Consider the following 24,709-nt stretch of genomic DNA (forward strand, 5'->3'; position numbering starts at 1 on the left):
AAAATCCAATCTCAATCCTATGGGCCTCATCATTTTAATTTGAGATTTAACTATAATGGAAATTAGTATTGATCGAATAAACATTTTTAATGCGAAGAATTATTTTTTATGTCATTTATGTGGGAATTACAAACAACTTGCGCTATCAATATTGATCATTCCATATATTTTTTAATTTGTACAGGCTTCAGATTTGAGTAAACCAATCGACAAAAAATTGTACAAGGGAACGAATCCAAGCTGTCACGATTTCAACGCATCTGCAGCCACATTTGAAGGCGCTCCACTTTTGGTGGGATTTAGCACAGGTCAAATTCAGCTGGTTTATCCAGGCAGGCGAGAACAAGGGAAGCTGTACAACGAAGAGGTAAGAACAGTAAACTAAAAAAGAGTAAGATTTTTATTTTTGTATTTTCATCGAGAATATGACGGCGAAAAATAATTCTTTTGTTTATATTAACAACAATATACTCCCAACATTTGGTCGGGGAAGAGAAATTCATTTTTTGATTATGATATGGTATTGATGGTATTGATCTTTTTTTTTTGTTATTTCGTCTTCGTTAAAACTCGTGCAGATATAATCTATCTAACATTCCTAATACTATATTAAAAGCAGGTTTACTAGTCATGAAATCGAAAAATACTCTAACTTCGTTGAAGATTCGCAGGCATGAATCAAGGGAATTGTTGAAGTCATAACCAGACCGGTGTGCAAGATAACAGATGAACTGTTTGGCCCTTTACTGCCTTAAATGTCGAGCTGGAAAGAGAAGAGAAACATTCTCTATAAATCGAATATAGTCGACGTTACTTTGCAGTAGGTCGGATGTCACCAGCAGCTTAATGACTGTGCGCCTTGCACGTAATGTTTCCATATCGATCAGCATACAGCATGCTGAGAAATCTGTCAGCTTAGACGGGGGATTCCAGGGAAAATTTCGCAGCGCGAATCGTATAAAGCGATTCTGATGATCAGCGATGCATGGCAAAGTGCCCACAGAGAAGCAGCGTGTTCCTCCAGGATGCTTCGGACTAAAACGCAACGCAAAGTTTTTGGGCGTAGATGTCGGCGAACTATCAGATGATGCGTCGTATTAAGTCAAGGACCGCAGAAGCGTTAGCCGTGTTAAGCGCAACCTTGGAGTCAATAGCAAGCCCAAGATCGAGTGAACGGAATCGCATTTCCCACGTTGAATCATGCCGTTTATGTTGCACTTGAAGATGAATATTGTTCCCCTCGATAAATGCTGGTACAGCAGCATAGCAGAGATCATCATCGGCGATGAACAACGTGGACAACGGAACGAAGGATTTGACGACAAGCGAGACTACGAGCGACTCGATAAAACATGGAAAGACACCGACTGAAGCGATGTCAGCAAACACTTCTCTTTCGGAGAATAAACGCCGACTGGAAGAGAAAGAGCGTGAGGAGATGTAGCTGCTTTATCGTTCTCGAGAATCACGGGAGTTCCTCAAGAAACCAAACGCCACGGACAGAGGCTTTGTGCCGCGGACCGAAGTGTGCAGGAACAAGAAAGGTGGCATCTTGACGAACGAACGCGAGGTGATCGAAAGTTGGAGGCAGCACAACGATTAACACCTGAACAGCGCGCAGAAAGGAGACCTAGACGACCTTGAAGAGGATTACACCGGTGCAGTGAACAACGACGACGTACCACCACCAACGATGGATGGAATTAAGAAGTTCATTAGTCAGAATTACTCAACATACACAGTGCGTACAAAATGTTCCGGAACTATTTTTTGAAATAAGAAATAACGGGATACTCAAAAGATTAGATATTAGTTTTCTACATATAGGCTTATCTTTCAACACAAATTTTTGAACGTTCGTAAAGGTCTCGGAAAGCGGCTCTCTGCTCCATATTCAAAATTGTGAAATGACAAAAAATCACTGCGGTACTCTTATCAGCCAAAACTAGCTACTGAATCGAGAAAGCGGTTCACGGTAGAAACGGTAGCTGTCAAGAAGTTGGTGGAAAGTAGTTCGCGCGTTGGAGCAGACATAGCGCCACTTCCCGATCTTAGCGCGCGGCAGTCCTGGAACTTTTTGAATGCACTGTGTAAAGTATGGCCTCGCAGCCGATCTCTTCATGGTAGGTCCGGAAAAACTTGTAGAGTGTATACAACGGTTCATAGTCAGGATCTAGGACATGGAACATGGAACCGGAAAAGTGGAAAGAAGGGATAATCTGGCCCATATATAAAAATGGTGACAAGCTGGATTGTGAAAACTACCATACAATCACGATCTTGAAAGGTGCATATACAATTCTATCCCAGATCCACTTTCGCTGCCTATCACCAATAGTAAGCAGATTTGTGGGAAGTAATTAGGCCGAATTCATGTCCAGTTGGTCGACAGCGGATCAGATTTGTACACTATGGCAAATCATCCAAAAGTGCTGAAACTCGCGGCCATTTCTCACACCTCTTCGTCGACTTCATGGTCGAACATGGCTTTCCCCGAAAGCTTACTGATGCTTACTGAAAACTGATTCAGGCATCGCAGAACGGTGTGCGATGCAGTGTGCGTATCTTAGGCGATCTCTCGGAATTGTTTTGAGACTCACTCTTGTCTGCTCTTCACCTTGGCACTGGAAGGTGTTATGCGGAGAGCGGGCTTCAACTTGCGAGGGACGATTTTCAACAAATCCAGTCAGTTTATATGCGTCGTCAATGACGTTGTCATAATTGGAAGAATACATACGACGGTTGCGGACTTGTATAACCGACTGAAACACGAAGCAGGGCCAACTTAACTTGAAATCAATGCGTTCAAGGGTGGGTTTAGACTAGTGATATATTCATGTGAAGAAATATGATGAGATTTATAGAAATCGCATCAACCGTTTACACTAGCGTGAACTTCTATAATGAATATATTCATATCTTAGGTGAATTTATTCACCTGAAGTAGAACTGCATCCAACTTTAGTGATTTCTCACCAGTAAGTAATTCACAAGCGTTTACATATGCTGAATTTATTAAAGTTATATATACCTCGAATAAGTGTATCATATTTATTCTCACCCGTTTACACCTATTTTCACGTGAATAAATCCATCTATAGCTATATATCTCCCTAATGTAAACCCGCCATAAGACTAAATAAATGCTAGCAGGTGGCTCATCGTCACAGAATCTATCCTGGAAGTAACGTTGTAATCGACGGTGATGAGCTCGAGGTGGTTTATCGAGTTTATTTAGCTTGGCTCGTTGATAACAACTCACAACAACAGCCGTGAAATTAGATGCATACAGGTGTGAGAGACACGGTATCGAATGCTTTGAAAAAAAAAAACCACGAAACAGTATGTTTGTGTAGCTTCATTGTAGTGGACCGATGCTGGAGAAACCCATACTGAAACTCAGATATAAGAGGATGCGCCACAGAGTACAAAACGTAGCGGACTTAAGTTTCGGAAACTTCGCTAATCGACAGAGAAGTGATATTCTGATGTAAAGAGTTTTTCAATAAGAGCGCTACAGAAGTTTTTTTTAAATAAAACTAAAACGGTTTTGGATATCAATGAGATTCTTTATTCATGTGAAAGTACATTTGATGCCATTATGTATGAAATTCGACGCTGAATCCAATTTCGACGGTTTTCAAGCATAAATCGACCAATACTGCATCAATTTCACGTTCGATATTCGTACGAGGTTTATCAATCGTCGCTGGCTTGTTAGCATAGACCAGGGATGGCCAAACGGTAGTCCGCGGTCTACTGCCCGCGTAGGTATTCCTACGCGCCCGCCAACTGATTGAATATCCTTCCACCTTTTGCCGTGGTCATTTTATAATGTGTTTCTGCTAACCTCAATAAAACATATTAGTTGAAAGCACAAAAAATTTCTTCATTAAAGTTTTCGTTTTAATATTTTTATACAGATGTTAGTTATTTAATATCAACACATTAAGGACCGCACGTTTTGGGACAAACTTAAACGCTTCATTTGTTCTGATTCCATGAATGAGATCGTTTCCTTCGATGTGAATGAGACGAAGACGAGCCATCGGTAGATCTTGTTAGATTCTTGGGAAACCAAGGATTTAACCTTCAAGGGTAGAAAACACGGGTTATTTCGTGATCTATCCGTAACAGACTTAACGCAAAACACGAGAAATCTCGTGAGCGGTCCGCAATTAACACATTGCAGTATTCAGCAGCAGTATTCTAGTCTAGAAATTTGAAGAACATCCATTTTTTTTTCTTCTTATTTCTATAGTTCTATAGTTCAAGAATATACCCTAGAAAGGACATATCGAAAATCCTATTATTTACGTAGTTAGAGCCATTTTAGTGATGCGGTATCTAACCTGCTATGGCCATAACAATGAACTTCAAAAGCGTTTTTCTCGAAACTAGTTTTTTTCAAACTGGCGTACACGATATCCCAAGTTGTACTAAACCGATTGATGTCGAATTTATATGGACACAATCTACAGGCATATCCCTATCGCATGAACCTCTAAAAATGATATTTTTAAATTTAACTGTTTTTAAAAAATCGGGAAAAGTAAGAAAAAACGTTTTGAACCGCATTTTGTTTTTCAAACGGCCGCCATTTTGTCAAAAAAATGTTTTTGACTTGTCCGAGGTTCATGCGATAGCGACATTTTTACTTCAGAATCGATCGATTTTCGATTTTTTTTTTCAGATAACCAGAAGGGTTGGAATCGTGTACGCCATGGCACAACTTTTTTCATACCCTCTCACTTCATCAGCTCTTAACTATTCTAGTTATGAATATTTTTTCTTTGTTTAATTTTTATTTATTTTTAAAATATAGATGAATAAATAATGATATAATGGATAGTAAAAATATTCTTTGTTTTATTTTTACGGAGCTCGAAAAAGCATCTGAATTTCGTGTCTCTACACTAGAATACTCCCTTAACACATCCAGTTATTCGACCATAACTTGTAATAAAGCAAAAATTGTCACTAGGAACAATTCAAACAATGTTTTTTCCAGGCATATCATTCGTTCAATGATCAATTGAAAATGCTGGAAACATCCGGAAACAAACACATTTTTGTTTTTATTGATTTAAGAAACCTTATAGCTAATAAAAGCCAAAGTTCTGGAGAAAAATTCGCCTTTGAAGACTGCGAATGCCAGTTTTAATGAAGTGTTGTTACTTTAACTTTAGAACTATGATAAGTAAGTGAATTAATTGTGCAGATTTCTTCCAAGAAATATAGTCATGAATAGAGCAACTAGTGAATGAGAAATTAGAAAATTCTAAAATTAAATATTGGGTCCTATTATATATTGTAGTTAAAAATAATTTTGCTCGTTAGCTCTATTCTGCTGTTATAGATACAGTCGGGTGAACGCTGTCGGCATAATTTTTCGAGCTGTTTGTCAATGTTTCAAAATATGCAATTCGCTGACGTTCAAGAAAAAAACTCGATTCGAATCTTATTCTATCGAAATACAAAATAATTTTTTTTCGATGTGATAGTTATAGGGATTGAATCGACCGTTCGATTCAATTTGCATAATAGGGGCCAATATTTCCGATAGATAGTTTCATTAAGGACTTGTCAAATTCTTTGCTAATAAAACACAGGTTTTTTGAGATAGTGAGTTCAAATTTATTCTTCGAATTTCGCGTTGGATATTGTCTCTGAGATCTTCCAAATTTGCTGGCCTATTGGCATAGACTAGGGACCATAAAAAGAAATCCAATGGCGACCAAACGACATGGACCTGAACCTTGAAGGAATAACACATTCACCAAACTTACTTTTCGATAATCCATTGTAACGTGCGCTGTGTCGCAAGTGGCATCGTTTTGTTGGAACCATATACCATAGAAGTTAAGATCTTCCAATTCTGGTCAAAAATAGTCTTCCAACATGCCACGATAACGCTCTCCATTGGCGGTAACATGACGATCGTTCTCATCGACGAAGAAATACGGGCCAACCACAATTTTTTGCGGATGCAATGGTGTTTCTTGAAATGAGATTGCATATGATCAATAACGCATATTTTGCCTGTTGACCATTATTGGCCATTCTGCCAGAAATGAGCCTCATCGCTGACGATTATTTTGTAATAAAAACATCATTTTCTTCAAGATTCGTCAAATCCCAATCGAATTCACTACTTGTTGTTTCACCAAGCAGTGGACTGTATAAAGCTGTGCGATCCTGTTTGTGCGTGTTCGATACAAATTTCCACAGCCGCCCATGCGGCTGACATGCAAGGTCAACGAATGTGCAATTCTCAACCAAAGTAGCAATTATGCTACTTAGGAGAGAGTACGTTTCCACGGAATGATTCCGAGCGGCCCAGTGCTATGCGAGGTATGGAAAATTCCATAACTCTTTGGTCCTGTTAGGGACCAATCCAAAACACAAAACTATACCACGGACCGAATAAGGGATTAACCAGTTGATAGCAAACTTAAACTTATTCCTTTTTACACATTTTATTTGTACATAAATTTACAAGATTTATTATGAACACTTTCTTTTTAGGTTCTAAACGTTTAGCAGATTAAAATTCCTTCTTTCCAAAGCGGTGGTTGAAATTGAACTCCTCCCTGCACGCAGTGCAGGTTGCTTGTGCTCGCAAAGCATTCTCCCCACGGGTAGGGCGTTTGATGGTATTTGTATGCTGTCTGTTTTACTCGTATCCTTGCGATCGTTGTTTTACTTCCTCCGCTATCCTGCCGAACGTACATTCAGTGCGCTGCGCTGAGCGGTGGACTGAACATACTCCCACGGCAGAAGGAAAGTTTCTGTTGTTGATCATCTTTGTCCTCAATCAATGCGTTGATCCTTAGCTCTATCAAATGGTCATGAGACGGGCGATTCCAGAAATGCTGTCTCAGCATCTGGATGCGTTGCAATCGGTTAATTGATTTATGGAAAGTCTTTAGAAGAGAGTTCGAGTATGGCTATTAGAGGCCTGCTAATTATCATGTGTCTAGGGATCACAACATCTGGATCTTTTGGGTCAGAACAATGGGAAAATAGGGGCCATGAGTTCCAAATAACATAAAAGAGTAGCAAATTCCATTTTTGTAACGATAATTTCTTTATATATGTACATGATTTAGAAACTTTTGATTCCAGCCTCCCAATGAGGCGCACTTGAGGGAAAGATTGTCCATTTTTTTCGCTTTGGTTTAAATGTTTAATTTTTTCCAGTAATTATTGCCTTAACTTTTGACATATGTCCATCACTTGTAGCGTATCCTCATCAGACATAGAATAAGTTTTGAACTGTTCATCATTCTTCTCTTTAAAATTAAACTTTTGCTTACAAAGTTGCCACTTTAGAATACCACTTGCATTTGGTTCCTCATCTGTTTCATTGCAGTGCTCCAAGAGTACATATTCTTCCATAAATTTATCGTACTGTTGCTTAACTTCTGGTTGCTTGCATAACTTGGACTCCATCTTGTGAAACTTACTTGAATCCATCTGTTCTGAGGTGCTTGGTTGTATACTCATTTCCCGCAATGGCCGCTTAACCACATAACGACCTTCTAAATCGCGACGTAATGTTGACTGAGAGTGGGCCTTACACTCATCAGCCTCGATTGACACACATTGCTAAGTGGTAACGTTTTCCGAATTCCGAAAAATATTATTTAGTTGACTTGATTTCTCTTCAGATAATATTGCGGTATGCGAATGAACGATAGAACCAGATGTAAATTCACTGTTCATTTTTCTACCAATAAGCCATCCAAATTCTGAGTCTATCAATGTTGGCAATGTTTCTGAAAGCTTCACACGTCCGGGTTTAATGAGATCGTCAAACCACTCCATTCCGATTAGCAAATCTATTTGACCTCTTGTAGAATGAAGGGTCGGCCAATTGTGTTCCGGACGGAATGTTCCACGAAGCGACATCGATCTCGTAAGTTAGTAATACCAGTGACTTCACTAGTAACCAAGCAATCCAAATTGAATTTGAAGTTGCTATACCTAGAGTGTACTTGAATCCAACCCTTATGTTGTACTTTGGATTTGATGTTGCTAACTCCATTCACTATTATATTTGCTTTTCCCTTCTGCACTCCTAGCTTATCAAGCATTGACTCTGAGATGAAATTTATTTGCGAGCCACTATCCAAGAGTGCTCGACATGTATGAGGATTTTCCATATCTATCCAAAACTATTACTTGTGCTGTTAGTAGAAGCACTTGGTGAGCTGGTTTTCCATGCGTGTTGGAATAAGCAGCAGTAATATCCTGCATTGATGACCCTCTCGAAGTGCTGGGAGTGCAATGCTGTTTTTGATTCTCTAATGCTGTATCTTTTTTACCACTATTTGATGAACAAACTCCTTCCCTGTGAAGCAAACTGTGATGTTTACGCTGACACTTTGAGCAACATTTAGATGATGGACAATCTAACCCACGGTGACCTCTTCTCAAACAATTAAAGCAAACTCGTTTGTCACGCACCATTTTCAAGAATGGAAATGCGATTTTTTAGAAAAGAAATTGTGTCATCATAATTCGGAAGCGACCCATGTTCCATTGTTGATTCCCGTGCTCGTTTGCTCTCTTTGTCTAGAGCGCTAGTAAGGATGTGTACGACAATTAACTCGGACACTCCTGAGAATTCTTGACCCAGAAATTTCAAGTTCTCGACGTGACCCACACATGTATCAACAAGCTTCCGTAATTCGCAATGATCCTCACGAGGAAGCGATTGTTGCACGATCAACGGTTGTTGACTACCAGCGGGACGAGTGTCAAGCGCGGCAAAGTTCTCAAACCAAGTTTCGAGACAAATGGCCACATTGTCGTATAGCGTTTCAAATTCCACGTACTTACAGTCTTGTTCCTCTCTCATCTCAGGCGCTATCACCGCCACGATCCGTTCATGGTAGTTGTGAAATTCCTTGCAAGCAGTGTCAATTTTCCTAATGTACACTTTTACTTGTGGTGGTGTAAGCTATGTCTGTTCCGCTTCCGCTCTCTCCAACATGTTCTTTAAGCGGGTGATTTTACCTTTTGCTAATCCTTGAAGATTAGCGAGCGTGTTGTAGTCATCCATGTCGGCGCCATTGCCGCTACCGCATTGCGCACCGGTTTCGCCGGCAGTTCCATTACCACTTTTAGTAGGCGTTCGCAGCATTTTATAGCACTTAAAATCAATTTCACTCGAAATAGTTTTTGTTGCACATTAAATGTCTTAAATTCACCAATGTCCAATGTCTTTCTCCAATTCACCAATTTTCATTTTTTGCAATTTGCAAGCACTTTTTCCAGTCTTTTTGCGAATCACTATTCCAATTTTGTTTGCTACCAACCAGCTAATCCACTCACTCAAATTCAGGGCACAGTATGTTGCCAAATCGTATGTCGAAAATCCATATGTCATCCGGCCTCGATCCGGTTCGAAGGACCAAATGTTGATTCACCAAGCAGTGGCCTGTATAAGAGCTGCGATCCTGTCTGTGCGTGTTTGGTTGCAAACTTTCCACAGCCGCCCATGCGGCTGACACGCAAGGTCAACGAATCTGCAAATCTCAACCAAAGTAGCAGGTATGCTACTTAGGAGAGAGTGCGTTTCCACGGAATGATTCCGAGCGGCCCAGTGCCGCGTCTGATGCGAGGTATGGAAAATTTAATACCTCTTTTGGTCCAGAAAGGACCAATCCAAAACACAAAACTATACCACGGACCGAATAAGGGATTAACCAGTTGATAGCAAACTTAAACTTATTCCTTTTTACACATTTTATTTGTACATAAATTTACAAGATTTATTATGAACACTTTCTTTTTAGGTTCTAAACGTTTAGCAGATTAAAATTCCATCTTTCCAAAGCGGCGGTTGAAATTGAACTCCTCCCTGTACGCAGTGCATGTTGCTTGTGCTCACTCTCCCCACGGGTGGGGCGTTTGATGGTATTTGTATGCTGTCTGCTTTACTCGTATCCTTGCGATCGTTGTTTTACTCCCTCCGCTATCCTGCCGAACGTACATTCAGTGCGCCGCGCTGAGCGGTGGACTGAACACTACTTGTGGCTGCGATATTTTCGTTGCTTCGTGTGGGGTGGCTTCTCGTTGGCACGGGAACATCCAATAGCGAAAATGTAGACTTAAAGTTGCTCCCTAAACTATGCACAGCCTGTCGACTGGGGCGATTATTACGGCCGAAAGTTGGAGTAAGCGCTTTTAAAGCTACAACCAACGGCTACACGAAAACACAGAACTGTCACGTCACTAATGGATGACCCTTTACCTCTAGGTAATTGAGGAATATAATAATCATCTCAGGTGTATTTTTATTGAAAAAATAATTTCTTTTTATGTTCATAAATGACGGTTTCCTTAAAAAACCAACGATATTGATTGATGAATCTTTACAGAAATTAAAGTGATAACTATCAATTATTTAGTAACTGATAATTATTTCTATTTCATTAAATATTTATGACCTATGCTTTCCCTTAATTAACCCTCATACAGTCTCCGTCTCACAGACCGAGAACCTATAACTATGCAAAATATGCATAGTTGTGCATTGCATCCCGAAAAAATCACGGTTTGGTGCAGTTTATTGGGCCGTACTTCTTCCGTGATGATCAAAACGTGCACGTTACTGTGAATAGGAATCGGTACCGCTCAATGATAACCGAATATTTTCGGCCCGAATTGGATGATATAGACTTGGACAATATGTGGTTTCAACAGGACAGCACCACAAGTCACACAGTGGATTTAACAATTGATTTATTGAAAACCAAGTTTGGTGAGCGTGTTATCTCACTAAATGGCCCAGTCAATAGACCGCCTCGGTCATGCGATTTGACGCCGTTAGACTATTTCCTGTTGGGCTACGTCAAGTCTATGGTCTATGTCAGGGGTGGCCAAACATCACGCCTTTTGGACATCACGGGCGACTAATTGTTCAAATGTTAGGCCGCGGTCTACCAACGTTGTTACAGCAAAAATCCATTACAAAATGAATGTAGTGCTAGACAATAAAACATAGTTTTAACCCTCCTGTAATCTCGCGCAACATCGTAACTCGTATGTCACAGACTGTTCGTGTCTCTGTGCGTCCTACCCAGGATAGAACATATGCTCCTAACGAACCGGATTTGGAGAACCAATATACCAGAAACATGATACGATATTTCCTACATACCAGTGTTTAAAAAAAGAAGTACCGAAAATTATATTTCGTTGTGATACACTACGTGTTGTTGCATGTGACAAGTCCCTGTGGGACTTGGGGGGTTATGATATGATACCGTTGTTCTAAGTTGAGAACGCACGTCTTGCTTCCAGCACGGTCGCGATTAGACTTTTTTATTCAAACTCATATTTTACATTCATGTGCTTACTCTATGCTCGCAGTGGATGGCTACGTGATCCTTTTCGCTGCCGTCAGCATAAGCAACAATCGCTCATTCTTCGAGTATCGGATTGCGCTTTATGCTGATAGCGCGCATACAATGTATCGATCAGGCGGGTATCCACCACACGCCCTATCTAATAATATTTAAAAATTATACTATAGTTTTAATTTTTAAATCTAATATGAAGTGTTATAATTAATTCTATAATTTTATGCAATATATATTTGTATGTTTTTTAGTTTACAAAATGGTAGTATATATTCATTTTTTTTAATATTTATAATATTGTCCTATTCAATATATATATATATATATATATATATATATATATATATATATATATATATATATATATATATATATATATATATATATATATATATATATATATATATATATATATATATATATATATATATATATATATATATATATATATATATATATATATATATATATATATATATATATATATATATATATATATATATATATATTTATATAAGTTTTATTTTACATTTACTTCTATTCTCAGTTGTTATCGGTTTTAATTCTATTTTTGTGAACTATATCTTCTTTTCCGTTTATTTTTATTTTTATATTTGGGTCAAGGTCCTCGATGACCTTGTATGGTCCCAAAAATTTTTTGTTTAATTTTTTACCAATTTCATTCTTTATTAGGATTAAATCATCCTTATCGTAAAGTTTTCTGGTGGTCTTTAGATTACTCTTTGTAATTCGTTTCGTCTTGTCTGTTAAAAGATTTTGACTTATTTCTTTATGACAAATCTGTAATTTCATTGTGAGTTGCTTACTATAGTCGTCAATATCATAGACAGGTGTTGGTTCATCGTTTGTCAAATTTGATGGCATCTTGCTATTTTTTCCGAATACTAAATAAAAAGGTGTATATTTGGTATTGGTATGTACTGTATTATTGTACGCAAAAGTGTAAAAAGGTATCCAGTGTACCCAAGAGAATAATTTTTCGTTACAATATATTCGTAGAAAATTTCCCAAACTTTTGTGGGTATTTTCTAAAGAACCTATTGTTTCATGATGATATGCTGTTGAATTTAACTTTTGAATATTTAATTGTTTTGCTACGGATTCAAATAAACTTGACATGAATTCCTTTCCTCTGTTTGAGGCAATTCGTTTTGGGACACCATATTTTAGAATAACATGTTCCACGAATGCTTTGACAACTATTTCGGTCGATTTATTCGCAATTGGCGTTGCAGTTATGTATTTTGTTAGTTCACATTGAGTGGTTAGGATCAGTGTTGTAAACGGTCGACATTTCTCTCAACCATCACATACTGCCCTTGCTCAAGAGTTACGGCTCAATATGTATTGCGAATGTAACCAAGAATGCATTGCTCGGTTCTAACAGTCACATCAGAAATAAACGCACAGCCGCAAACACGACTATCAATTGAACGTTTATATGTTTTTTCTTTCTGTCGACCGTACCCAGAAGAGCGATGAAAATATGCTATTTCCATTCTACCATTCGTGCTCATAACCATCCCTCAATTCCGGCTAATATGACTGTAGTTTTAATGTCATTTGACATTAAAACTGCAGTGGTGTGCATTCTTTTTCTCCCTTTATTCTGCATTCAAGCGTAGCTGCACATATACATCCACCTGCTCACTCACACATCCATACACGATGGATGGTATTCAGACGGATTGCTATATCAAAGCAACCGTCGAACTCTCCCCTATCAAGTGCGAATGTGTTGAATGAACGTGAACGTTTTCAGCAGTGAGCGTTCCCCGTGAACACTGTTGTTTAATGACGGGGCGATGGATATCTAATGTATAGGACGAAAAAAAGCCGAAATGTCATATGACATTTTTAGTTCGACGGTTGTTTGACTGTTCATTTTATGATGTTCATTAATGACACAGCACATACGTCTCCATGAACAGTCATACGATGGTGACCATTTGCAACACTGGTTAGGATATATTCGTAACCACTAGTAGGTATTAATGGACCTACTAAATCCACATAAACCTTTTCAAACGCATAACTAGCAGTCGTAGTGACTTGCATAGGCGGTTTTGCACATCTCTCAATCTTAAATACTTGACATTGCTTGCATTTTTTGATGAAATTTTCGACATCAGATTTCATATTTTTCCAAAAATATTTCTTGCGAATGGTCGCAAGTGTTCTAATTCCTGCATGTCCAGCAGTTGGTCATATGTGGTAGTCATTTAAGATTAATAATTGTGTTTGTTTGTCTTTTAATTCTTTTATATGCTCTCCTAGTTTGATTAAAATTGGTAATGTTTTGTACGATTTTGTTTTCATTGTTGTTGTTGGTCGACCATATTCTTGTATTTCTTCGTACTTTTCAATAAATTTATTGACGTCATTCGATTTTCTATCATTCTTTATGATGATATATTTATATTATTTTTATTTGAATATTCCGCTATTTTTGACAGCATTGCCCGTAGGTCAAGTTGTGTCCTTTTAGACGGAATTTCAATTTCTTCATTGGAGATTTGCATATTTTTTATGTTTTCTTTTATTGTCAATTTTAGGTATTCATCTTGCTTAGACGTCGGTTGATCAGGTCATTAGCTATTTCTTGTTTAAATTTTGAAGCTCTGGTTACTACCAGAACTGTTTTCTCATATATGGTTTTCAAGTCTTGAATCGAAATGCGTGACAACGCGTCCGCTATCACATTTTCGCTTCCTTTCCTGTAAATTACGTCAAAGTTATATTCTTCCAAAGCTAATCTGAATTTTGTCAGCCTACTTGAGGGGTCTGATAATGAAAATAAATAGACTAACGGTCTATGGTCACTGTAGACTGAAAACTTCCTTCCATATAAGTATGGTCTGAAATGTTTGACAGCCCACACCATAGCCAATAGTTCTTTCTCTATGGTGCTGTAATTTATTTCGGCTTTGTTTAGAGATCGGCTAGCATACACTACTGGTTTACCGTTGCTATTGGATAGCACAGCACCAATTGCATACCCAGATGCATCAGTGTGTAGATTGAAGGTATTTGATTCATTGAAATCTGGATAATCCAGTACAGGAGGATTGATGAAACATTTTTTCAAATCATCGAAAGATTTCCTACATTTTTCATTAAACTCAAAGTTTACGTTTTTCCTTGTTAATTTATTCAAAGGTGCACATATTTTTGCGAAGTCTTTAATATGCTTGCGATAATAATTCGCAAAAGTTACAAATCTCTTAATTTCATCTGCATTAGAAGGAATCGGCCAGTTTTTAACTGCTTCTATTTTCGCAGGGTCAGGTTTGATACCTTCGGCAGATATATAGTTATGATTTATACACCATAGGTGGTATAAAAAAAAACAAACTTTTATTTTCCGAACTTTTGATTATAAAGTCAACTTAGATACTAACTCTAGTTCCCTGTCGCTAAGCCTTTTATAACTATCAATTTCTAAGTCAGCATAATTCAATCTTGGTTGGTTCCCGTTCATGATGTGTCGTGTTACATCTGGTTCTCCGGATTCTGCTGACGATGTCTTCTATGGCGATAGCGCTGGAATTTGTTTTGGCATCGTACGGTTCGTTGGAAATGTTTACATGATGACTGCGTGGCTCGATGATTATCTGACCTTGATGTGTAGTGTGGATTGTTGTGCTGCTGGGCTGGTTTCCGTACATAACTTCCCCCGTCTTAGATTGAACCGTCCCGGTTCAACATGTTATGACAAGGTTTCGGCTCCCGTTAACATGTTTGGGTTGATGGTTATTACCGAACGAATTGATCCCGTTTCTTTGATTATGAACCAAATTATTATTGATACAATTACTGACAACATTATAATTGTTCCAAATGTGATAGTCCGACTTTTCTGCGTCATTATTTCAATATGTTCCAATCTGTGGCGGTTTTGAATATGCAATTGTTCAAAGGGTGTCATCTCTTTCTTTATTTCGTTGATGTGAACTGAGTACAGGGGTAGAACTGCCGGTTTGATTTCTGTATTGTAGTTTTGAGTTTTGTGCTGCACTCCGTTTAAATAAATTGAGCAGTTCTCGAACGTTATGAGAAATGTGCCTGTTAGATTTCTCGGGCCAAAACCACAATCGTTTGATAGTGTTACTGATTTTCTGCGTTTTTAATCATTACTCCAAGATTTTCGATTGTCTTGATTTCTGCTGTTTTTGATGATTCGATAAAGGTGCAATTACTTGTATTTCCTCTTAATATTGTATGTATGCAATTGTCAGTGGAAACATTGAACAAATTTTGGATGTCACAGATGAAATTTTCTTCGATATTTGAAGATGGGTATGTTACTAAATATGATTCGTTGTTGCTTATAACAGCATTTGTTGCGTTTATTGCAATAATTTTGTTTCTTACGGATATTGTTTCTAATTTGAGTAGTTCATAATCGCCTTGTCTTAATTTTGGTATTTTAACGAGAATTGTTATGTTTAACCCGCTATGGAAAGCTATCGGTTTTAAAAACTCGTAAGTTTGATCATAGCTTTGAATTTTAATGCCTTGTGATTCTAGGATTTGGGTTGCGAAATCCAATTCTGATGGTTGCAGGAGTAGCTTGGAAATTATTCCGACTTTCATGAGTTGTATAGATTCGAAGAGGTCTTCCAGCTGATGCCTAACTGCGTCGATGTTGAATATAATACTATGTATGTGTAATGTATGCTCGTATTTAATTGAGTTTTCTGAGTTCAACCTAGCTTGTTTGATAATATCATTGATTGCTATAGATTGTTTAAATGCATGTATTGTCAAATTGTTTATTCTTTCTTCAAATAATTTGTTTATTGCTATTTGTTCGTTATTTTCTGTGATAAGTGCATTATTTGAACTTTGTATTGTCTGAATTTGATTTTCAATTTTTAATAAATCTTCGTTGTCTAGGTTTCCAGTTATCATTTTGATGGCTGATCCTAAAAAGTTTAGTGACCTTTTCGTCCTTTTCCTAGGTATTAAGTTTTCAATTACAAAATTTGCTTGATTATGTTTTTGTTTGATGATTTTAACAATTTCACAAAATTTTGGATTTTCTTCTAATTGAGCTATTATTGGTTCGTATTGTTTTAATACAATTTTGAATGAATTCAAATTAAATCTATGTAATAATGTGTGGAAGCCTTCTTTTATGAAAACTTTCCCTGTCTTTGCGGCAAAAACGCCAGGATTTTGATTTAGGTCCATGATTTCCATGTGGGATGAGTGGATAGGATTGGATAGGATCAGGAATAAGAGGATAATTGTGATCATCCTCCTGTTGTCCTGTGAAGTAAAAATCATAGTTAGTTAGTTAGTCTATGATCCTGCAAAGTAGAAAAATGTCATTAATAAAGTGTTTCATTATTCGTTTCCACTTTAGATTATTCGTTTCCTTTTTAATTTACTTTTGTGAATTTTTCGATTATTTTCATCAATTATGTTAGTTTCCCTGTTTTCTCTTACTTTGTTGTCTTTATATCTTTCTTGATGTTTGAGATTATTTCTTTTTCTTTCATATACAGTTTCATTATCTCGAAAAGTTTCATAATCTTCTCGGGATTGGTTTAATTTTTCTATTTCTTTACGTTTCCGTTCCATAATTCTTTCTTTGAATTCTTTATACATTTTTTCTTTCATTCTAATTCTTTCGTCTAGGTCTTCAGGGATCGTCGTATCTTGCCTAAATCCGTAAAATTATCTAGGGGTGATATTTGTTTGGGTATGAATGGAATCATTGTAAATTGCAACTGCTAGGTTAATTTTGCTCGATTCAGGAAGATCTTTGGTAGAGTCTTTGTTCGAAAGAATATTATGTAGTTCTCTTAGTGTTCGATGAACAATTTCTATAGTTCCGTTTGATGAGGATTGACCAACGCTGGTGTAGTGATATTGTATTTGATTTTCTTCTAGAAAGCTTTTCACAGTGGTAGAAGTAAATGCGGCTTCCTGGTCCATTATGAGTAGTGCTGGTTTACCAAGAGTTGATAGGAAATGAGATAAAGCTCTGAGAATGTGTACAGTATTACGCGTACGAATTGGTATAGCGAATGCAAGTCTGGAGAATTTATCACAAAAAGTGAGATAATTCTTTTCTTCTATTATGAAAATATCCATGTGAACTATTTGTAATGGTTTCGATGTGGTTTCAGTAAGTTTATATTTCTGTTTGTATGGATGTCTTTCGTATTTAGATTTTTGAAATAATTTACAAACGTTAATAAATTTTGTAACATTAGATTTTATTTTTGGGAAAAAATATTTTATGTGAATGTGTTTGCAAGTTTCGATAATACCTCTGTGATTATAGTTATGTTGCGTTAGAATAATTTGGTCTTGTTCCTCTTCGTCTGGTACATCAATTAAGAGTTTTTCGGTCCAGAGTATTTTTAATAATTTGGCTCGAGAGAAGTAGTTTTTGTAAATGATTTGCAATGATTTAAGAATTTCAGTGTGACAGTAAAGTCCATTCACACAGTTAGATGATGCATAGTCTTTTGAACTATTTATAAGAATAGCAGGACTGAAAATTTGTGTTTTGATGGTTATTCGATGATAGTTTGGAAAAATTGTTAAACTTTCTCGACTATTTTCGTTTGATTTTTCGAGGATGATTTGATTTCTAAATTCATTGAGAGGTTTTTCTGTGCTTTTAATGAAGTCACTACCATCAGAGTCTGCTGAATGTTGAGTCATACTTTCATCTGTTGTATTTGAATTTATTTCGATGTTCACTGATTCCTCTGGTTCAATTCTGGAAAGGGAATCAGCATTGTTATTTAGAGTACCTTTTTTATATTTGATTTCGAATTCAAATTCCTCTAATTCAAGTTTCCATCTCAGTAGCTTGCGATTCAAGTCATTTTTTTGTCTTAGCCATAAAAGAGGTTTATAGTCTGTACGGATTTCAAATTTGGTACCATAGATGTATGGCCTGAAATGTTTGGTTGCAAAAATTATGGCTAATAATTCTTTTTCGGTGGCTGAATATCTGCATTCTGTGTCGTTCAGGGTTCTAGATGCGTATGCAATTGGATGTTCTTTATCATCATCTGAGCGTTGTGATAAGACGGCACCTAACGCAAAATCGCTTGCGCTTTCAAGAATGAATTGTTTTTCGAAGTTTGGATATTTGAGGATGGGATCTGTTACTAACAGTTGTTTGCAATCTTTGAACATTTTATAAATTCTTCGTCATGGACAATCTTTGCATCTTTCTTAAGGTATTTTGTCAATGGCTTCGTGAGTTTGGCAAAATCTTTGATGAATTTCTGATAATATCCCAATAGTCCTAGGAATCCTTTTATCTGTGAAGTAGTCTTGGGTATCGGCCAATTTAAAATCTTTTTTATTTTATTGGGATTAGGTTTTATATCATCTTGAGTGACGATATGGCCTAAAAATTCACATTGCTTCTGAAGAAATTCACATTTATCCAACTGGATTTTTAAGTTTGCATTAATAAGTCTATGAAGCCCTTTGTCTAGGTTTTCAAGATGTTTGTCCAAGACGCGATTTCGTTCGAGGGTTTCTTACTCGAATTACTCGATAAAAGTACTTTGGAATTTTGTGGTTATGTCGAACCACTGAGAAACGTGAGATGTGTTACTTTCAATAGTTTTATTCTAACTGAACTTCGTTCTTAGTATAATCTTCCTTTATACTCCTGTATTCTATGATAGTATTTGTAAATAATTTTATTTCCTGCCAACTGTCAAATCTTCTCAGTGGGTATTACATAATATCTTGTTGAAATAATTCACGTAATTTTTATAGCAAGGTAATTGAAATATTCAAGATAAATATTAACGTTAATTCACAGAATTCAAGATTTAACTGTAGACATCCCGGGCCCCGTTGAAACTGCCCGTTTCAACGAACGACTTCATCCTCGTAGTGTTGGTCATCATGGTCTGTGGTGCTCAACGGCAGGACTCGTATCTCCGTAATTGCGCGTTTGTACACACCGCGTGCTGTACGGACTAGAACCACTCGTACCAAACCGTCGGTACCCTTGTATGTTTGCTCCACGCGTCCGAGGTTCCACATGAATGGTGGAAGGCCGTCCTGCTTCAGGAGTACCATTGCTCCCTCCTTGATGTTCGGCGTTGGTGTTTTCCACTTTCCTCGTTGATGAAGTTGGCTAATGTAATCTCTGGACCAACGGTTCCAGAAATGTTGTACCGAACGACGCATTTCCTGTAATCGAGATAATCTGGTTATAGTGGTGTCCGTGAGATCTGGTTCTGGAATCGAGAACATTGGTTCCTCAATCAGGAGGTGCCCAGGAGTTAAAACTTCCAGATCTCCTGGGTGGTCGGTGAGTGGGGTGAGAGGCCGGGAGTTGAAGATACCTTCGATGTGAGTTGTCGCTGTAGAGAATTCGTCAAAGGTGTATGAACTCCCACCGAAGATGCGGTGAAAATGGTGTTTGAACGACTTCACCCCAGCCTCCCACAAACCTCCAAAGTGCGGAGAACGAGCCGGATTGAAGCGGAATGATATACCAGACTCGATACAGTAACTCTCCCAATCACTCGACTTCAATTGGGCGAGATACCGACGACGCAACGCATTCAACTCGCGATCAGCCCCGACGAAGGCTGTCGCGTTATCGCAATGTAGCTCTATTAACCGCCCGCGACGAGCTACAAACCGTTTAATGGCGTTAATACACGCGGTGGTTGTGAGGTCGGGGACGATTTCAAAGTGGACCGCTTTAACCGCCAGGCAGACAAACACCGCCACGTACATTTTAACGTTCGCCCCCCTCCCATACAACGGGCGAATATTGAATGGCCCGCAGTAGTCGTGACCAGCTTTCGAGAAAACTCTTGATGGGACCACCCTGACAGCGGGAAGAGGTGCCATTTGCTGATGAGAATCAGTGGGTCGACAACGAAAACAGGTCACGTAATTGCGCACCACTTTGCGAACCAAGTTGCGGCCACGCAATGGCCAAAATCGCTGTCGAATTGTCGCAAGCAGTAAATTCGGACCAGAGTGTGCAGTTCTTAGGTGAATGGACCGGGCGATCAATATGGTCAATGAGTAAATTGATGGTAACACTATCGGATGCTTTGAATCGAAGGGACCATTTGTGTTCTTCAGTCGACCATCGATGCAAAGTAGGTCCTGTCCATCGAGAAATAAGTTTAAGTTTTTCAAGGGGGACTTGCAGTCGAATTCAAATTTGTTGTGACGGAGGCTTTTAATTTCTTTAGGAAAGTTTGTTACCTGGGCCAATCGTACCAGCGCTTTTAGTGCGCCATCCACTTCTGTAGGTGTCAGGATTCCGTAACATCTATTGGCCTTCGCGCTCCGACAATTGTTGCTAAAACGGATGCAGGTTGCCACAACTTTCAGCATCCTTCCCAGCTCGGAATATCGTTCGAAGATTGAGTCGTCGACTGTAACTGTTGCTAAGACGACGGTGCTACGTTTTTCTTGCACGGCGATGTCGATTTTCGCAGAACTAGATGGGCGATCCGGCCAAGCTTCTGCGGATTGTGTAAGGAACTGCGGCCCCTGCCACCATAAGGAATCGTGTTGTATTTGGCTAGGTTGAATTCCTCGAGAGATACGGTATGCTGGATTGCTTTCGGACGGAACATATCTCCATAGGGATCCAGACGTAAGGCGATGTATCTCTGCTACTCGGTTTGAGACAAAAACTTTCCATTCGCTTGGCGGGGAGTGAATCCAATGCAGTACGACCATGCTATCAGACCAAAAGATAGCGGTGGCCGAAAAATCCGTGTTTGTTTGCAAATTATGCACCAGTTGACTGCCAAGCAGAGCAGCACACAGTTCCAATCGGGGTATGGAAAGCCCACGAAGAGGTGCTACACGACTCTTTACTATTAGCAATTTACTCTCGAGGATTCCGTCTGCATTCGGACCAACGACAAAAACGCAGCAGCCATAGCCCTTTGATGACGCATCGCAAAAGCAATGAAGCTGGTATTCACGACGACAATTTGAAAGTGCCGATCGTTGTACGGTTATCTCTTTCAACTGGACCAGTTCACCTCGATATCGTTTCCACCAGCAACTTTCTGTTTCAGGCAGCTCTTCGTCCCAAGTTACACCCAAGTTCGCCCAAAGTCCCTGAACGAATATCCTGGCACTGATTATCACAGGTCCCAAAAGCCCCAGCGGATCAAAGAGCTGTGACATCTCTGAGACCACTATGCGCTTGGTTGTTACCGTATTTCGACCAATCTCTGAGTAGATGTCCCCCAGAGTTCGCAAGGTATATGCTGCAGCATCTTTGCATCGTTTGCGCTCCATTTCCGTAGCGTGAAACCTCCTCGTGCTAGAAGTTGCTGCAGCTGCCGACAAGCTTCGGCAATCTCCTCAAGATTGTCTCCTCCGGCAAGCACGTCATCGACGTAGAATCGCTTTGTGACGATCGGTGCAGCAAGCGGATAATTGTTACCGCAAGTTTGTTTAGTACACGGGCTGCTTGGTAGGGGGAGCTGGCAAGCCCGTACGTTACGGTCTTTAGTTGATAGATTCTCAAGGGCAGCGAGGGGTCCGAACGCCAAAGGACCTTCAAGTATTTCCTGTCGTCAGAATGTGTCCAAACTTGCCGGAACATTTTTTCTGCGTCGGCATTGAACACGAATTTCGGCATCCGGAAGTTTACCACCACGACAAGTAATGCTGGCTGCACCGTGGGTCCGGTGAAGAGCACTTCATTAAGCGGCAGTTGGCCTTGAGACTTGCTGCTGCCATCGAAGACGACTCTGGTTTGGGTCGTGGTACTGTCTGGTCGACGTATAGTGTTGACAGCATGCGACGAGAGTTGAGGTTGAAGTAGCTTCCCAGAAGCTCGAGCGAAAAAATGTTGTTCAACTAGGCACGAAACTGTACGCGGGCACTCCGACAAGGAAAACGTGGTTGTAAAACCTTCGGAAAACTGAAGAAATTCGATTTTGGTATATCCTGCTGCTACGATAGTTTTATTCAGACTGAGTGATCGATACAATGGATTCTATTTTTTTATAATTGTTATTTGCATATGTATGCGTGCAAACAGTGATAGGAAGTAGATTGACGCGAACTATTACGTTACGTTGATGGATTACGTTTTATAGCAAACAAATTTCCTACACTACAATTAATTCTACGACAAATTCATTTAGGATACAATTCATTTTAGGTATTTTATAATTTCAAATTAGGATAATAAATTTCTGCCCTCAACAGACCGGGCCGCGTTGAACCAATCGGGTTCAACTATTCTCGATGCTTCGATGTGCCATCCTCGACGACCTGGGTTTCATTGGCAGCTTGGTCTTCGTCGCTAGTACGGGTTTCCTCGTTGACGTCCTCCACCGTGTCGATTGGTAACACACTCACTTCTGTGATTGCTCGCTTGAAGAGACCACGACTGGTTCGCACAAGGACAACGCGTACCAATCCATCAGATCCGACGACAGCTTCGATGATCTTCCCAAGAGGCCATGTGAATGGAGGAAAGTTGGGCTGTTTGAGAAGAACGACGTCACCAGGTTTGATGTTCTTGGTAGCGCCCCTCCACTTCGAGCGCTGGTGTAAGCGGGTCAGATAGTCTCTGGACCAGCATTTCCAGAAGTTTTGAACAGCACGACGCATTTCCTGCAAACGAGACGTTTTGGTTATAGTGACGTTGGACTCATCGGGCTCGAGAATGGAAAACATCGGTTCCCCTATGAGAAAATGGCCGGGCGTCAATACGGAGAGGTCGTTGGGGTGGTCTGTAAGGGGAGTGAGAGGCCGGGAGTTGAGGATGCTTTCGATGTGAGTGGCAGCAGTTGTTAGCTCGTCTATCGTATATGACGAATTTCCAAAAATCCGTCGAAAATGATGCTTGAAAGATTTAACCCCAGCCTCCCACAACCCCCCGAAGTGTGGTGACCGAGCTGGGATAAAGTTAAAGGTGATTCCAGAGTCGAGGCAGTATCTCTCCCATTTATCGGTTTGGAACTGCTGCCTGTAACGGGTTTGAAGTTTACGCATCTCGCGATCGGCCCCGACGAAAGCTGTTGCATTGTCGCACCGGAGTTCGATTAACCGTCCACGTCGAGCAACAAACCGTTTTATCGCGTTAATGCATGCGGCGGACGACAAGTCGGGGACGATTTCGACGTGAACCGCTTTCACCGACAGGCAAACGAACACGGCGACATACATCTTGACGCTAGCCCCTCTCCCATACAACGGACGAACGTTAAATGGCCCACAATAATCCAATCCCACCTTCGAAAACACTCGAGCAGGAGTAACTCGCACCGCTGGGAGTGGTGCCATTTTTTGTGTGCCAGGAGGAGGTGAGCAACGAAAGCAAGTAATACATGTTCTAACGATTCGACGCACTAATTGCCTCCCCCGTAAAGGCCAGAATCGTTGCCGTATCGTTGAAAGCAGTAGTGATGGCCCTGAGTGCGCAGTACGTAGATGCAATGATCGAGCAATTAACCAGCTCAAATGCTGTTTTGCCGGGAGCAACAAGGGGAACTTTGTATCATATGGACCATCCATGTTTGCCAAACGACCATCCAGGCGAAGTAACCCATTGTCATCGAGGAAAATATTGAGATTCTTAAGAGGCGATTTAGAATCACTGACGACATCACGTTTGAAATCCTGATTTTTAGTAGTTAATTGATTTATTTCACTGGAAAAAGTAGTTACCTGTGCCAAGCGAATAAGTGATTTGAGAGCCCCTTCGATTTCTGCTGGAGTCAGTCTGCCAATGGTACGTTCCTTAGCCTCCCTTCGTATATTGTAAGAGAATCGCTTGCGACTGTTCTCAAGAGCTTCCCCAGGTCGGAAAATTTGGAGATAATAGAATCATCGACCTCCAGGCAGCTTAATGCGACAATTTGGCGTGCTTCGGAATTTACTTCCGAGATCCGAGAGGGCGTAGAGTTAGGCAGTGCTTCAGGCCAGCAGGTAACCGGATGCTTGAGAAATGGTGGCCCATACCACCATAGGATATCTTCCCTTAATTGACTAGGGCGTATCACACGTGAAATGCGATCAGCTGGGTTGTGTTCCGTTGGAACATGTCGCCATTCGGAACCCTTGGTGAGTCGTTGCACCTCGGCGATACGGTTAGAGGTAAACACTTTCCAATTGGACGGCGGAGCACGAAGCCAATACAGCACTACTGTCGAATCTGTCCAAAAGGTAACTGGTCCCGAGAAGTCCGTCTCATTTCGTAATTTGTTCACCAATTGACTTCCATCCACCGCTGCACAGAGCTCGAGACGTGGCACCGACAATCCGCGCAATGGGGCAACTCGAGCCTTGGTAACCAAAAGATGGCTGGTAAG

At 39.6% G+C, this 24,709-nt stretch overlaps 1 protein-coding gene across 1 annotated transcript in view; it reads left to right on the top strand.

The window, feature by feature from the left end:
• LOC129765989 (WD repeat-containing protein 20) overlaps positions 1-24,709 on the top strand; it is a 66,945-nt gene that overhangs the window by 2,007 nt on the left and 40,229 nt on the right. The window contains exon 2 of the mRNA XM_055766454.1: positions 185-367. Within this exon, the coding sequence (XP_055622429.1) occupies positions 185-367 (183 nt within the window). The remainder of the gene's footprint in view (positions 1-184; positions 368-24,709) is intronic.

The sequence above is a fragment of the Toxorhynchites rutilus genome, chromosome 1 (assembly GCF_029784135.1).
Source record: "Toxorhynchites rutilus septentrionalis strain SRP chromosome 1, ASM2978413v1, whole genome shotgun sequence".
NCBI classification, from domain to species: domain Eukaryota; kingdom Metazoa; phylum Arthropoda; class Insecta; order Diptera; family Culicidae; genus Toxorhynchites; species Toxorhynchites rutilus.